The sequence below is a fragment of the Capricornis sumatraensis genome, chromosome 3 (genome assembly GCF_032405125.1).
Source record: "Capricornis sumatraensis isolate serow.1 chromosome 3, serow.2, whole genome shotgun sequence".
Lineage (NCBI taxonomy): Eukaryota > Metazoa > Chordata > Mammalia > Artiodactyla > Bovidae > Capricornis > Capricornis sumatraensis.
Window position 1 is genome coordinate 29,271,504 of NC_091071.1, and position 14,939 is coordinate 29,286,442.

At 43.7% G+C, this 14,939-nt stretch overlaps 1 protein-coding gene across 1 annotated transcript in view; it reads right to left on the reverse strand.

The window, feature by feature from the left end:
• Positions 1-9,803: 9,803 nt before the first annotated feature.
• ERCC4 (ERCC excision repair 4, endonuclease catalytic subunit) overlaps positions 9,804-14,939 on the reverse strand; it is a 37,725-nt gene continuing 32,589 nt past the window's right edge. Inside the window, exons 10-11 of the mRNA XM_068968790.1 lie at positions 12,913-13,025; positions 9,804-10,833 (exon numbers count right to left, since the gene is read on the reverse strand). Coding sequence (XP_068824891.1) covers positions 10,100-10,833; positions 12,913-13,025 — 847 coding nt within the window. The 3' untranslated portion in view covers positions 9,804-10,099. The remainder of the gene's footprint in view (positions 10,834-12,912; positions 13,026-14,939) is intronic.

Consider the following 14,939-nt stretch of genomic DNA (forward strand, 5'->3'; position numbering starts at 1 on the left):
TCCTGCAGTCATGTGTCAGTAAAAAAAAAAGGAAAAGAAAGAAAAAAGCTCACCTACCAAATACACTCTAGGAGTGGGATCAGCACACCAGTGTTAGGCGTGCACACTTCATCTGTGTTTGCACCCAAATACAAAGCAACAGGGGCTTCCTTCCCTGGAGGCTCAGATGGCAAAGAATCTGCAGTGCTGGAGACCTGGGTTTGATCCCTGGGTCGGAAGATCCCCAGGAGAAGGGAATGACAACCCACTCTAGTACTCTTGCCTGGAGACATTCATTCCATGGACCGAGGAGCCTGGTGAGCTATAGTCCATGGAGTCACAAAGAGTCGGACACGACTGAGCGACTCACACTTTTCACAAAGCCACAGATGGGTATGCATGAGACAAGTGAGGGCGGATACCAAGAGCTTCAGAATAAATCACCATAACAATGGGTTGGCCAGGTTTTTTTTTTTTATTTTTAATTCCACCGAAGTGTTAACTGTGTTTATTTCTTAAAAAAATATTTGTGGTATAATTTACATACAATAAACATCACATACTTAAACTGTATTTCCTGAATGATAACTGGCAACGTGTATGTTGTGACATCATCCCTGTAAGAGTTTGGACACTTCCATCAACTCCAAATGAGTTTCCATGTGTGTATGGCCAGTTTTCCAGTTTGGTAGCTTTTTTGGTTTTGAGGGAATTGGAGCTCACCTAGGAGTCCAGGGGTCACTGATAACGTTGAAGAAATCAACAGCAACCTCACCTCGTTCCCGACACCCCTACCCCCGCTCCCTCCTCCGCCCCAAATCCACTGCTTCCGCAGGAAAAACAATCCCTCTGACCAACAAAAGACTTGGGACTTCCAGCATGACTCACCCTCAGGCCTGGGGCGCATACTCGGTTTCTGATAAGAGGCAGTCAATCTGTCCTCCGTTTGTTTATAATGAGTCATGCTGGAAATCAGGCAGCTCCTTTTTTTTTCCCCTCCCATGTCAGGGTTGGGCAAGAATTAGAGGCAGATACACCACCATTCAAGTGCAGTCATCCTTAAAGCGTCCGGTGACTCAATGGGGCCCCCTACCGGTGGAGACAGGGAGGACCACGTCATGGAGCGAAGGTCTGCCTTTCTCACACTTGAAGGCCAGATCTTCCCGACTTGCAGGTTGATAAGAGAAGTGGGAAAACGCAACCGAGTTTCCTGTGCATCCTGCCCACTACCCCCAACTATCAGTGGCAGAGTGGAGCGTGAGTCACAACTTGCAGCCGGTGTATACACTGGAGCGATTAGCCACATAATTGCTTCAGTGATGAACCTTCCCCCAGCTGCAACCCGCCTCCCCCTCAGAGAACTCTGCCAACAGTCTCAGGGGCAGGAATACTGAAGGCCGAGGTTTACAAAGCGGGAGATGTGATTCTTTTAGCTAGTGCCCTCTTGGCCTCGATTTAAAATTCCTGCACACGAATCTGAGGGGAGCAGGGGAGAGGTTTCAACTAGAATTGATGTCATGATCAAGCCAACGTAAAATAGATTGATCTGCTGCTTCAAGGTATTGAGGCAAAGCGCTCTGTTTGGAGAACAAATCACCATAGCAACTCAGCCGCCCCAGTTACAGTAGGCGCGCAGGACGACCAAAATAAAAATCCTTACCAAGTCTCAGGATTGGCTCATGAGAGCTGCTCAACAGACTTTCAGTTTCCAGACAGCATGAGCCAGCATGTATTTTGGTTTCCTAAATTGCTGAAAAGGACGCTTTCAATAATAATAGAGCTATCCAGCCAGGTTACAAACAGAGGGGTTCTGGGCTGTCCCCCCTTTCAGCTTAAAACACAAGCAGACCTCAGTGCCAAGCAGCAGCATTTGTCGTTGAAAGAGACTTTGGAAAACGGCTCATTGTTACTTATTGTGGCTTGCCAGTTTCGTTCCAAGTAGGGGGTACATGGTACTCTAAACGCTGATTTTTAAGAAGAGCCAAATCCGTATGAAAACAGCTTTTCTGTAGGTGTGAAAGGAAGAAAAGCAAAACCACTCTTTCTTTCCTCCACCCCCAGGATCCCAAGCACTGGGCTTGGATTCCATTAATTATCTGCCCTCTCTCCAGCATCTGCCTTCTCTCACTTGGCTTTGTGCCTTCTGATCACCAACAGACAAAATTGCCTTGGCCATGGTACTTGCCCATTCTCCTCTTCATCCACACTGTCCAGGCTTCCTTTGGCCTCTCTCTCAGTCTGGTGTGCGTCCGGAGCTCCCTGCAACCACCATCCGGGATGCGCAATGTTCTCTGCCTGCTGCACACCCAGGCAATAAGCATTCCTACTGTTCCACTCCTAACCCTGTGGGCCATTCCTTGAAATTCTCTCCTGCCTTTGATTCTGGTTGCTGCATGATTCAGAATCTTCTTTTTATAGTCTGTCTCTTCTATTGTCTCACCTCCTAAATTTAGGCACTTTTTAAGTCCTGTTTCATATTTGCTTTAACCATTTATCTGATGTCTTCAATTCTCATTTCTAAGCAGATATCTACTACATTTTCAGCTGAGACTGTTTGCCTATAGATTATATCAAAGCCAGCCCTATCAAAACTGAATTTAATCTTCCCAACACAATTGGATCCTTCTCCAGGCTCCGTTAACAGCATCATCATTCCCTAAGGCTTAAAGGTTAGGTGTTATTTAGACTCTTCCTAGGCAGATATTTTCTTTGCCACATTCCATTGACTGTCCATTGATGCTTCTTCCATTTGTGTCCTTTTTCCATTTCCAAAGCTATTGTCTGAGTTCTGGTCATCATCACCAGAACTGTTGCTGAAATTGCTACAACTTCTGAAATGGTGTTTTCACATCCAGCCCTTCTTCAAGACAGCAAATTATGGTAGAAAGAAAGTAGGCTTTGGAGTTGGACTTCCATCTCTGCCATTTACTTTCATTGTGACTTTACTTTCATAATCCCTGACTCTTAAGTCTCTTTACCTGTAAGACAGGTATAAATCCGTAATTTGAGGTGTGAGGATTTAATGGGGGTAACATATGTGAAGGACAGAGACGCCTGGTGTGCTGCAGCCCATGGAGTTACAGAGTCAGACACGACTCAGTGGCTGAACAACATATGTAGAATGTCCGGCGCACTTTAAACGCTCAACGGATGTTAGTTCCTTTCCATTCAAACTTACTACCAGACCTAAGCCTTAAAGCAGACTTCCTAGTCACGCCCTTCTCTTACTCAAACATACGTTTTTCTACCAAAATAAGGACAAACTCCTTGAGCCCAGCACTTGAGAGACTTGCATATGGCCCTGTGTCTTGCTCCAACTCTGCTGTTCACGACTCTTTCTTTAAACACCGTCTGCTCCTTTGCTGGTGCTCTGGACTTGGACTGAAGTGCATCGGCTGCATCTCTGTCTGACGAAATTCTAGCTGTTCTTTACGACTCATCTCAAATTCTGTCTGAGGCCATCCGTGCTCCCTACCATCGGATATGACATCTTTCTCTGGCCCCGGAACACTTATCCCTCTCTGGCGGCATTTTTATTATTCTTCTTGGCTCATGTTCTTTGTTTGAATTCTCTTTACTGCACGACTGAATGTCCTTGATGGCACAGACTGTTACTGCACCGAGCCCAGAGAGTCCTCCGCCTTATGCAATAAACGCCTTATGCCAAAAACAAACCTGCCTGGTCACGCTTCCCTTTGTCTACTGAGCTTTCTTCTTCCTGAAGTTTCTGTTGGGTGTCACCTTTCCCAGAAACAAAGTTGCACAGGGAAGCAAATCGCTAACTCAGTGAAAGGCATTCTCTCGGACACCCAAGTTCTGGAGCTCATCATTACGGGAAAAGTGTCCCTGAATATCCTCCCAAATAATCCACGTCACCATTTCATCAGACCCAGTTGATTTACTGTTTTCATAAATCCCAGGGAATTCCCTTGTTTGAAATCACAACTTGGTTTTGTTTACTTGTCTCTCAGGCCGTAAGGGAGCACTGTTCTTTCGATGTAGAAAAAAGTTCTTCATGCAAATAGATCCTTGGGAATGTCTGAAATTTTTTTCCTCATTCATTAATCAGCCTTTTTAACAATGATAATACAACACAGAAAAGGAACTCAGATTAAAGATTCAGTTGAATGTTTGTAAACAATGAAAAACATAGGTCTACTGAGCCAACATCTTAACATGTATCTATGGTTCTTAAATATTTAATCGATTCATAGTTTTAATATTAATGTCCTAGTTCTAAAGTTCAGCTCTTAAGTATATGTACATATATTATGTATGTGTGTGCACGTGTTCGCACTGTCGATTCAGTTGTGTCTCTTTGCAATCCCATGGACCTTAGGCCGCCAGGCTCCTTTGTCCATGGGATTTCTCAGGCAAGAATACTAGAGTGGCTTGCCATTTCCTCCTCCAGGGGATCTTCCCCACCCAGATAGAACCTGTATCTCCTGCACTGAACATGGATTCTTTACTACTGAGCTGCCAGGGAAGCCGTATTGTATGTGTGTGTGTGTATATATATATATATATATATACACATATCTTTTTCCTCATTCATTAATCAGTCTCTAACACTGATAATACAATGTAGAAAAGGAACTCAGATTATTCAGTTGAGCTTTCATAAAATGAGAAACAGAGGTCCACTAGAAGGTTTAATTTATACTTTCTAGTTTACAAAGTTTCATTTTAGGATGAATGAGGCTGGAAATATGGTTTCATCATTATATGGGAGCTCCTGTTGGCAACATCATTTGCAAAGTACAATTTTCAAAAGGTTAAATACATGGGCTCTCATACAAACAGAAAAATAACAGAAGTTTTTTTTTTTTTAATTCAATCCCATTAATGAGGAAACCAGTTAGATATTGACTGAGTTAAGAGAAAATTGAAGGACCTGGAGATTTGTAGCTGGTCAAAGGAACGTAGAAATAAATTTACTAACAAATGCAAAATCGGTTAATGTCCCACCAGACAATAACCTTTGTGATGTTACTGGATAAGACTTATCTGTAGAGCTATCAGCTTTCTGCAAGTTAACCTCTATTCTTTATAAGCACGCAAAAGTTTTCCTAAGCAGTCAGCAAAAGGTTCACAACTCTAGAAAATCAGATAATCCCTGGGCAGCAGAGGTCACTAGACAATACCCAGGTCTGCAGAGAAGAGGTGCTCAGTATTCTCGTTGACCTGTTTCCAATTCGCGTATTTGCTCTGCACACTCTTCTCTGAGAGGCATGGAAACAAACCAATCTGCTTTCTCTCTATTTGTTATTAGATTCAGAAAAGGAGACACAAAACATAGTTTCCCACTTTCCACTGGGCCCTCCTTTGCCCTCAAGTTTTTCATTATGAACTCTGGAGTCCAAGTGCTTGAGTTGAAATCATGGCCCCACCATTTATCGGATGACTTTGGGAAAAATCACTTAACCTCTCTGTGCCTCAGTTCCGTCACTGTAAAAGAAAATTTTAAGTATCTGTAACTTTGTGGCTTTGCCGTGAGTTAAAAGAGATAGAGCACAACTGCTAATAAATCTGAGTTATATTACCACTAAGGGTTTGATGCCTGGGTTGGGCTACAGTGCATGGGGTCGCAAAGATTGGATGTGACTGGGCAACTTAACACTTTCACTTTACCAGGGTTCATTATTCTACCAAAGTATTAATTGGGACACAAACATTTTGAAAATAAATTGACACTAAAACATTAAAGAGGGTTTAAGTTCTACATTTTAAGGCAGAAGCAAAATAACCGTTAGTCTCTCAGTCATGTCCAACTCTTCGCAACCCTATGGACTGAAGCCCGCCAGGCTCCTCTGTCCATGGGATTTTTCCAGGCAAGAATACTGGAGTGGGTGGCCATTCCCTTCTCTAGGGTATCTTTTCCACCCAGGGATCAAACCCGGGTCTCCTGCATTGGCAGGTGGATTATTTACCATCTGAGCCACCATGGAAGCTCAAAATAATTAAATCATCCAAATGAGCAAATTAGTAAACTAATAACTTATTTAAGAGGTTACAATAAATTCTTGTTTCAAAAGAATAATTTACTTCTTTCAGCTTTGATGTTAAAGGGACAAAAATGTATGAGTCACGGGTGGCAAGAATTAATCTTTGTTGAGTTGAGGTGTCTCAGGCACTGTGCTTACAACACATTCATTGAATTGTCAACAAACGAGTATTTTCAGAAGGATCATTTTTTCCTCCTCCTAAGGACACATGCTACAAAATGAAAAGCAGCAAAGGAAAATAACCAGAAGAAAAATACACTGGAGCCTTAGAAAGTGGGCTAACCAAGCAAGTCAAATGCCAAAGCAGTGGTTCAAAGCGCATTTCAGCTTTAATCACTTATTCTGTATGAAAAACTAATTAAATACTCTCTTTAATTTTAAATTAAATGTACCAACACATTGGTAACTATCATGTCCTGGGAATGTATTCCTTTCCGTCACTCCACTTGGTTGCTTTTATTTTGCCCACAGAATGTTGAGGAAAATACTGAATAAATACACATTTTATTAAAACATACACAAACAACTCTGTCACAAATTGATATAAATGGTTAGGTATACCTCCCATCCCAATTTTGGCTTATATAACCTTGAATCAAAAAAAAACACAAAAAAAACCACACACTGGTGTAGGCCACCAAAAACCTATGGATGAAGATGGCAGATTAAGTACTGAAGCTCAGAATCAGACAGGAAATAGCTATAAACCAAAATAGAAAGCAAAATAATGAAGAAAAGTGACAACTCATGTTGAAGTCTGGGTAAATTTTAACAGGCTCAAGCCTGAGAAAAGAATTTTCCTAAAATGTTGGTTCTTAAGGGGACATTCCTAGGTTCAACTGAACACAAAAGAGAAGGGAATTTCCCTAAAGAAGTTTTCTGAGCCAGAAGAAAATCCAATTATGCTTGAAAAACAAAAGCAAAGACTAATAATGCCTGTCTCTCCGCCCCCCCCCCGCCCCCCATTCACTTCAGTGTAGGTTTTCCTGCTGGAGGCCATTTATTAACTGCATACTCTGTTTTCTCAACACGACCAAACCTAGTCTTAACCTTCTGCGTCTCAGAGGGTTGATAAATGAGATAATTATTTTCAGTCCTCTCATGAGCTGGGAAACTACAATCTGGATGTACCCAAACATATGCAGACATAGATATACTAAGCCTCAGATTAAAGAAACAGTAACTGATTGCCAAAAGGATATTATTTATGGCCACTATTAAAAATGATTTCTTATATATAATTTTGAGAAAGTATCAAGAGAGGCACTGTGATTTAAACAAAACTGAAAACCATTTCTCACAATATTTCATGTACTGAAAGTTTTGTGCAAAAAACTTGTAAACTAGAATAATGCTGGTCTCGAGTTCTTAAAAAAAGGTTTTAAAAAAGCTAAGCATAAGTTCATAATTGGATATTTGTGATTTTGGGGAAAAAAAGGGCAAAGCTAATAAAACGCTGCTAGAAAACAAAGTGATAAAGATTTTTCAACTGCATGCATTTCTAGTTCTTTGCCAGATTCTTAGGCTACAAAAATTTGTAAAAGAAGTTGATGTAAAGTAAATACGTGATGGTTATACTGAAGGGTTTTCAGAACTGGAGACACTAAGATATATTTAGTGGGAAGAGGAAGTGGCAATAAGAGCATTTCAATTATAATGACCATTTTAGAGTTCATGAGAAACCATCATTCATAATTTAAACACATCGGAGCCGGTGCCCCCTCTTAAGATGTCCAGTAGGTATATCCATTGTGCATGCTAAATCGCTGCAGTTACATCCAACTCTGTGCAACCCTATGGATAGCAGCTCGCCAGGCTCCTCTTTCCACGGGATTCTCCAGTCAAGAATACTGGAATGGGATGCCATACCCTCCTCCTAGTAGGTACAACAGCAAGTAAGTCTCTGGGAGCCAGAGGACGTCGGCTCTGTAAATACAACCAACTAAATACAACCATCTTCTATGTTGTAGCAGGTAATGAGGACTATTTTAAAACAGTAGCTTTAAGAGAGCTTATTTTTGAAAACTTGGAGTGAAACCCTTCTTGAAAAATGTGCTGTTAGGGTTTTCCTTTTATGTAATGAAAGAACAATAAAAGGCAGGTGGAATTATACTCGGGGTAAAAAATAGAAATTACAGTTCTCAAGCAGAAGTGCTAGGATGGCGTGAAGAAAAATGGTAATAACCATCCCTATCTGAGGTGGTATCTATTTTAAAGTACTTAAAATACATGACTATGACTGAGTGCTTAAAGAAAGAAATGCAGAGGAAAGTGAAAGTTAACATATGTGCCTGACATTTTGTTTTCTATTCTCAAGGGTGTATTTTTAACCCTGGGACAGAGTATCCCAAATCTTTATTCTACCATAAACTAATCTCTGTTTCTTGTCCTCTTCTCTCTTCTCCAAGTCACTCTACAGAGTCTGATGATAACAATTCGGTACCCCTTCATTCATTCTTGTGGTACCCTCACAAAGAGTTCAAAATCCACACACTTTATGTCAACATACCAAGAAACCAAGATGTCAAGACAACAGATTCGGCTGAGTGATGACACTTGAAAGACTGTGTTAAAGATGAAGACCATTTCATGCCACACAGTCCCCTGTCTACTCTGAGTTCAGACACTGTGACAAACAAAAACACAGCTGTTGCTGACAGAACATGACCCTATGTGATGTGGCCAGTGGAACTTATGCTCTTGAACAGCAGCTCTTGAGGTAGAAGATCGACTCATCACTAAATATGTGAATAATATCTAAGTTAATAATGGTTCAATATCAAAGTTTAAAAACTGCACAAAGATGCTGTGAAAGTCCTGTATGTATACTTCTGTAAGAAGCTAAGTAAAGTCAATCACAAGAAGGTTTGGAATGAGATTGTTTTCCTTATGGATTTTTAAAATATATATTTCTTTAAGATTTTTATATATTCTATGCATTGATCTTCCATTTCCTTGCAACATTTGTAGTTCAAATCAAGGAAGGAAAATTGAATCTTAAAAACTGTGGGTCCCTCCTTTGCTTGCATCCAGTCCTCACATAGAGACGCAGGAGGCCAGTCTGGCCCAGGAAAGTGGGGGGCAGGGGCCTGGGAGAGGACCTGTGCTGGGGGGGGTCCCAGGCAGGTGAGGAGACACTGGGAAGGAGGGCATCTAACAGACTCCTGGAGTAGCCATTTGGTCTTAGAGATCGCTGGACTCAGGAGGTTAAATATCTGTAGAAACAGAATTTTTAGGGCTCCTTCTAGACAATCCAGTTCTGTAAATAGGTAATTCATTCTATGTTTTAAAAATACTGGTTTTGAACAAACCAGGTATGGTTATGGTACATGCTACGTCTTCAGGCGGTCAGAACACCAACTGGCCTGTTCTAGAGGTGGCGGTCTTTCTTCGATTAGCAGTAGCAAGTCCCGTGAGCTTATCCTTGAGGCAGGCAGCTAGGATAAGCACGCAGCTGAGGAGAGCATGGAGAGCACTGGTGAGGAGGGGCAGAGATGCTCCCTTCTCAGAGTCCCAGAGGTCCCTCTCAGACAAAGGGTAAGAATGCAACTGTGTATTTTATTAGTCTCGAGAGGAAACTGAAGTTTCTGCTTGTTTCATAAACAGCCTTCTATAAACGCCTGCAGACACCTTCCCTGATCCTGACAACACCTCATGTAAAGATGGAAAGTACGAGACCTGGCGCGGATGGTGCAGAGTGAAAACGATGCCTAAACACAAAGCTCAGAGCCCAGCCTTGGCCTCTGGTCCCCTGACCCAGGAAACAGCACGACTGTTCAAAGATTGAAGAGAATGAGCTTTGTTGTTTGGTCGCTGAGTCGTGTCTGACTCTTTTGTGTCTGACTCAATCCCATGGACTGTAGCTCACCAGGCTCCTCTGTCCATGGGATTTCCCGGGCATGAATACTGGAGTGGGGTGCCATTTCCTTCTTCAGGGGATCTTCCCAACCCGGGGATGGAACCTGAGTCTCCTGCACTGACAGGCAGGTTCTTTACCACTGACCCCCTGGGAATCCCAAGAGAATGAGCTACTGGGCTAATAATAGAGATCTGTGAGGGCAGGCCAAGAGCAGCTCAGAGGCACAGTCAGGGGGTAAGAAAACAGGCAGCACTGCTCATTTTTTCATCTTCCCTCTGGACAGGACCTCTGCATAGGAAGTGTGAATGAAGTCATAGAGCTGCCGCGCACTGGCCGTGTTCCCCAGCATGCTCGCCAGCTTGTCGAAGGACAGGCTTGCTAATTCCGCGATGTTCTTGACGTGGTTCATCAACGAGTGGCAGTTTTTGGCGTTTATCCCTGGCATTTTTAATAAGAAGTCCTGGGGACCTGGGTTATACTTCTCTGCCTCGGGGAGAGTCTCGGAATCGGCGGTCACAGCCATGGCGGTGGTGGCATCTGGCTGCGGCTTGTTCTGCTTCAGCTCCTCAAACAGCTCGGCAGTGGCGTGCGGGGAGGGGCTCCAGAGGATCCGGAGCCGGGGGAAGTGCAGCGTGAGGAGGGTGAGCTTGGAGCTGACATCGTTGCCGGAGATCTCCTGATAGAAGGCGCCGCGGGACATGAGAGAGAAAGGCTTAGTGGGGTCGAACTCGATCAGAAGCACCGGCCGCTTGTAGTAGCGGGACATGGAGATGCACTGGCCGTAGAGGCGGCCGTTGTTCAAAGAGCCAATCAGGTCACTGATGCTCTTGCGCTCCACGCACATTTCCGGAGTCAGGATGTAGTCTCCGACCTCCAGGGTTACCGGCTCGATGTCGATGCCCCTGCGGTGGATCAGGGAGGGGAGCTCGCTTCGAAACTCCCGCATGTCCACAACGATGCTCTGCTGGGTACTGTTCTGCTCTTGGCCGCCTGGGAAGAAAAAGAAGCATTTTAAGAGACGTTGCTGAGGAGTAACTCTCAAAGATGGAAGATCACAATTAAAGTCAGATGTCTGTGTTCCTGCTGTTAACCTCCCACGCCTGGTTACACAATATTACGTTATTCCACATTTTCCCGTATTTTCAAAAAGGTTTATTTACGGTTGAAGGCAATTTCCCTTAAACTAAATAGAGCTACTAGGAAATTGGGGTCTCTTGGTAAATACTTCCTTACACAGAATTCACAGACACCAACACTCACCATCGGCTTCCCTCTGGGGCTCCTCTTGGTCCCTCACTGCCGCACTGACCACTCTTTACTGATCACCGTCACCCCAATTCCTAGCACAGAGCCTCGCATGCAGGAGATGCTTAGTAACGTCCTCTCAGTAAACTGCCATGTGAGCTGCTGTGAAAAATTCTGAAGCTTTTTGTGCTTGTATCAATGAGTCCAGAGACAGAAAAACGGAAGAAGCTGGGAGAAACAGGAGCACAGAGCTTCTCCCACTAACGTGCATATGAATCGCCTGGAATGGAGTGACAACACCTACTGCATTCCGTAGGTGTGGAAGAGGGTCCAAGAGCCTGCGTTGCTAACAAGCTCCCAGGTGATGCCAACGCTGCTGGCTGAAGGACTACATGACGGCTTCTGTAGGTAGAATAATGTCCCCCTCCCCCCAGCCCCCCGCCCCCCGAAGATGTCTCTGTCCTAACCCCTGGAAGCTGCAAATATGTTACTTTACACAGCAAAGGGGACTCTGGAAATGTGATTAAATTAGAGGCCTCAAGACTGGGAGATTCTTCTGGATTATTGAGACAGGTCCAAGGGCCCTTATAAGCAAAGGAGGAAAGCAGGAAGCTCAGAGGCAGAGCTGCTGGTGTTGAAGGCGGAGGAAGGAGCGATAAGCGAGGGAGCAGGCAGCCCTGGATGACCTGGAAGAGGAAGGGATTCTCCCCCAGAGCCTCCAGAGGGAGCGCAGACCTGCAAACACCTTTTTAACTTAGTGAAACCCATTTGGACTTTGGATTGTATAATAACTGTTAGATAATGACTGCATGTTCTTTCAAGACCCTAAAGTTTGTGGCAATTTGTTACAGTAGCAAAAGGGAAGTTAATAGGAGTGCTGAGAAGACTGAACTCAGAGGGCAGATTTCTGTGAATAGCTTTCCGTGTGGTACCCACAGGCTCTATCTTCCTTTATATTGCCAGGTATCTTGCTGTCCTGCATGAAATGTCCCCAACCTGTTTGAGTTAAGAATCTTCTTCAAAAGACACAGATGCTCTGAGGCCGTGCTTCCCAAAGTATGGTCCAAGGACCACTTCCATCAGATGCTGACCCCGTTTCAGATCAATCGAATCAGAATTTCTATGGAGTGGGGTCCAAGAATCTACAGTTTTAACAAGCATAAGAGGCTATTCTGAAGTACAGTGAATTCTGAGACATACTGCTTTAACTGCATTGACCCCACCAAAGGAGAAAGCGACTCAGCCATACTGTTTTCCCACGCCACCTGGCTGAAGGCAGCTGCTGAAATGGGGATCTGGGTAGTGGGAGGGACATGGTCATCCTTGGACCACAGTGCAAGGGGCATCCAGCATGTCTCAGTGGAAGGCCACTGCCTGGATGCTGCAGGGCAGTGAGAGTATCACATACCCGGGGTCGAGAAAAGTGCCAAGAAGCAATCAGCAAACCCTGGAAGGGGTGGGAATGCACCCTGAACAATGCACCGTGTCTTATCTATGAGACACTGGCCTCTTAGGATTAACATGAGAACCTAATCACCATTCACAAAAGCTTCTTGGCCAAAGTACATTCTGAATCTCAACCAATGCTGGAATGTAACTTATTTCCAATGCTGGCGCCTAGGACACAAGCCCTCTTATCTTATGGGTGAGGAGCCCGAGATTCAGGAAAGACGTGGTTAGTGAACAGCAGAGTTGAGACTGGGATATGAGAGCAGACACCCACGCTGAAGAGCTTGTTGAGAAAAAACAAGCTGCAGAGAGACTCTGGAGCCCCACAGCCGCCAGCACGGGCAGCAGGAGAGCTCGGCAGAGGGCGGGACTCACCGGCTTTGCGTGTGTCGGTGGGAGCATGGGCAGACACGCAGCCTCTCACAAGGTCAAGGTTCGTTTCGTCTCTGCCTTCTCTTTCTTCAGGGATGACCATGCTAGCCTTTTCCCTGGGGGTGGGAGGAACACATCTTCAACCTTTCTGAATTTCAAAATTCCTGATTTTAATCTTTGGTAAATTATAACAGAAAATGATCTACAGAACTGTAGTGCTAAAAGAGAACCCAGGACACATCAGAAGGAAATATGCAGAGACAAGCAATGGGGAGTGGAAGCAGAAAGAGTTTCTTGGTTGGGTACTTCTGCTCATCCTCTGGAGTTAAAAAAGAAAAAAGCTTACTTATTTGCTATTCTGTATGTCCTCCAAACACTTTGAGTCATGAAATAAGCATGTGGAGACTGCCACAAAGAGGTTACTGAGGCTTTTTATACAAATGTGTTAAATGTGTTACTGAGCACTGAAAAGAATTCAAGTAATTTATATTCCAATATTTTCAGAGATATCATAAGATAATTAAAGACCAACGATTAAAGACATGAAAACATAAACGGCCAAACTAACTTTGATTTGAAAAACTCTAGGTTGGAGGCCCATTAAACACTCTCCAGTTTTAAAGGAAAATCATGATTAATAAAAGAAAGCAAATTTCCAACAGAGATTTAAACAAAAAAATCGACATCTCCGGTTATGCACTACACCAGTACTGATGCACTAACTCAGCTGTTCATTTGAAATATTTAGGGCAGGCTCCCACGTACTATGCAAGGTACTTTAGATACCAATATGGTTACCCAATAATTTCTGTCTTCAAGAAAGCTTAGCACCTTAAGCTGGTGGACTGACAAGCCTCTAGAGTCCTAACTCAGATTTGTAATCAGGAACCAGAATCATGACAGGACCCTCAGTAACCACAGAAGACTAAGCTAGGCTTGCCATCATCTGATTTTTCAAAACCAGTAAGAGGATGTTAGAATCAGCTCAGGAAACAGCGAGCTGTGTGTCCTTTTGTGCCAGGTCGACAGAAAAGATGTGTAAGATTGCGTCTCTGCCCTGGCTGGGCTTGCAACTGAGCTGAGGAAATACAGCAACATGAAACACAACTGTGGAACTGACTGCCTACAGTAAAAGAGTCTGCGGAAGGTGAGACAAGAGGAATCATTAGCAACTAGCGATTCCAAAAAGGGCTCATACCCAGGGGTTTTCCAACCAAAGAAGATCAGATCAGATGGAGCAACTCCTCAGCCACTCTGGATACACAATATCTTAGGGCACGGTACCATAAAGAGGTACCATGGGTGAACAGAAACTCAAGTTTATAAGTTCTATACTATTTGAAATAATATACAAATGCAAAGTTGTTATTTGTGTAACACTTTATGAACAGATTGCAAAGGCCAATTGTTCCAGTTCTGTTCTTGCCCATTATTCTCAATACCAGTGTCAAGGGTGGTTACTGCAGAATTCTTTGCAGTGATCATAGCTCCAAAGTCACTCAGTACTGCCCTGTCACACCCACCAGACTCCAGCTGGGGACAAATGGCGAACTGTCCAGAGAACTCACTGCTCTTAAATTTCTTTTACATTTGGGATCAACATGGGGGATTTTCCCCCCTCTTTATCTCCACTTATCCTACTGGCTAAGCCATCACAGGCAGGGGCAGCCTCCTTTCCTAATCAGTCTGTTACCTGTGTGTGGCTGCAGAGCACATGGGGTTAGAACTCAGACTCTGCATCCACATGTTGTGGATTTGAAACCACTTACTGGCTGTGTTAACTTTAGGGGAGCTTTTTAAAGGCTCTGTCCCTCAATTCTGTGTGTAAAATGGGAAGAACACTAAAACCTAACCTCAACAGGTTAGGAGGAAGCACAAGCCGGAATCAAGATTGCCGGGAGAAATATCAATAACCTCAGATATGCAGATGACACCACCCTTATAGCAGAAAGTGAAGAAAAATAAAGAGCCTCTTGATGAAAGTGAAAGAGGAGAGTGAAAAAGCTGGCAAGCTCAACATTCAGAAAACT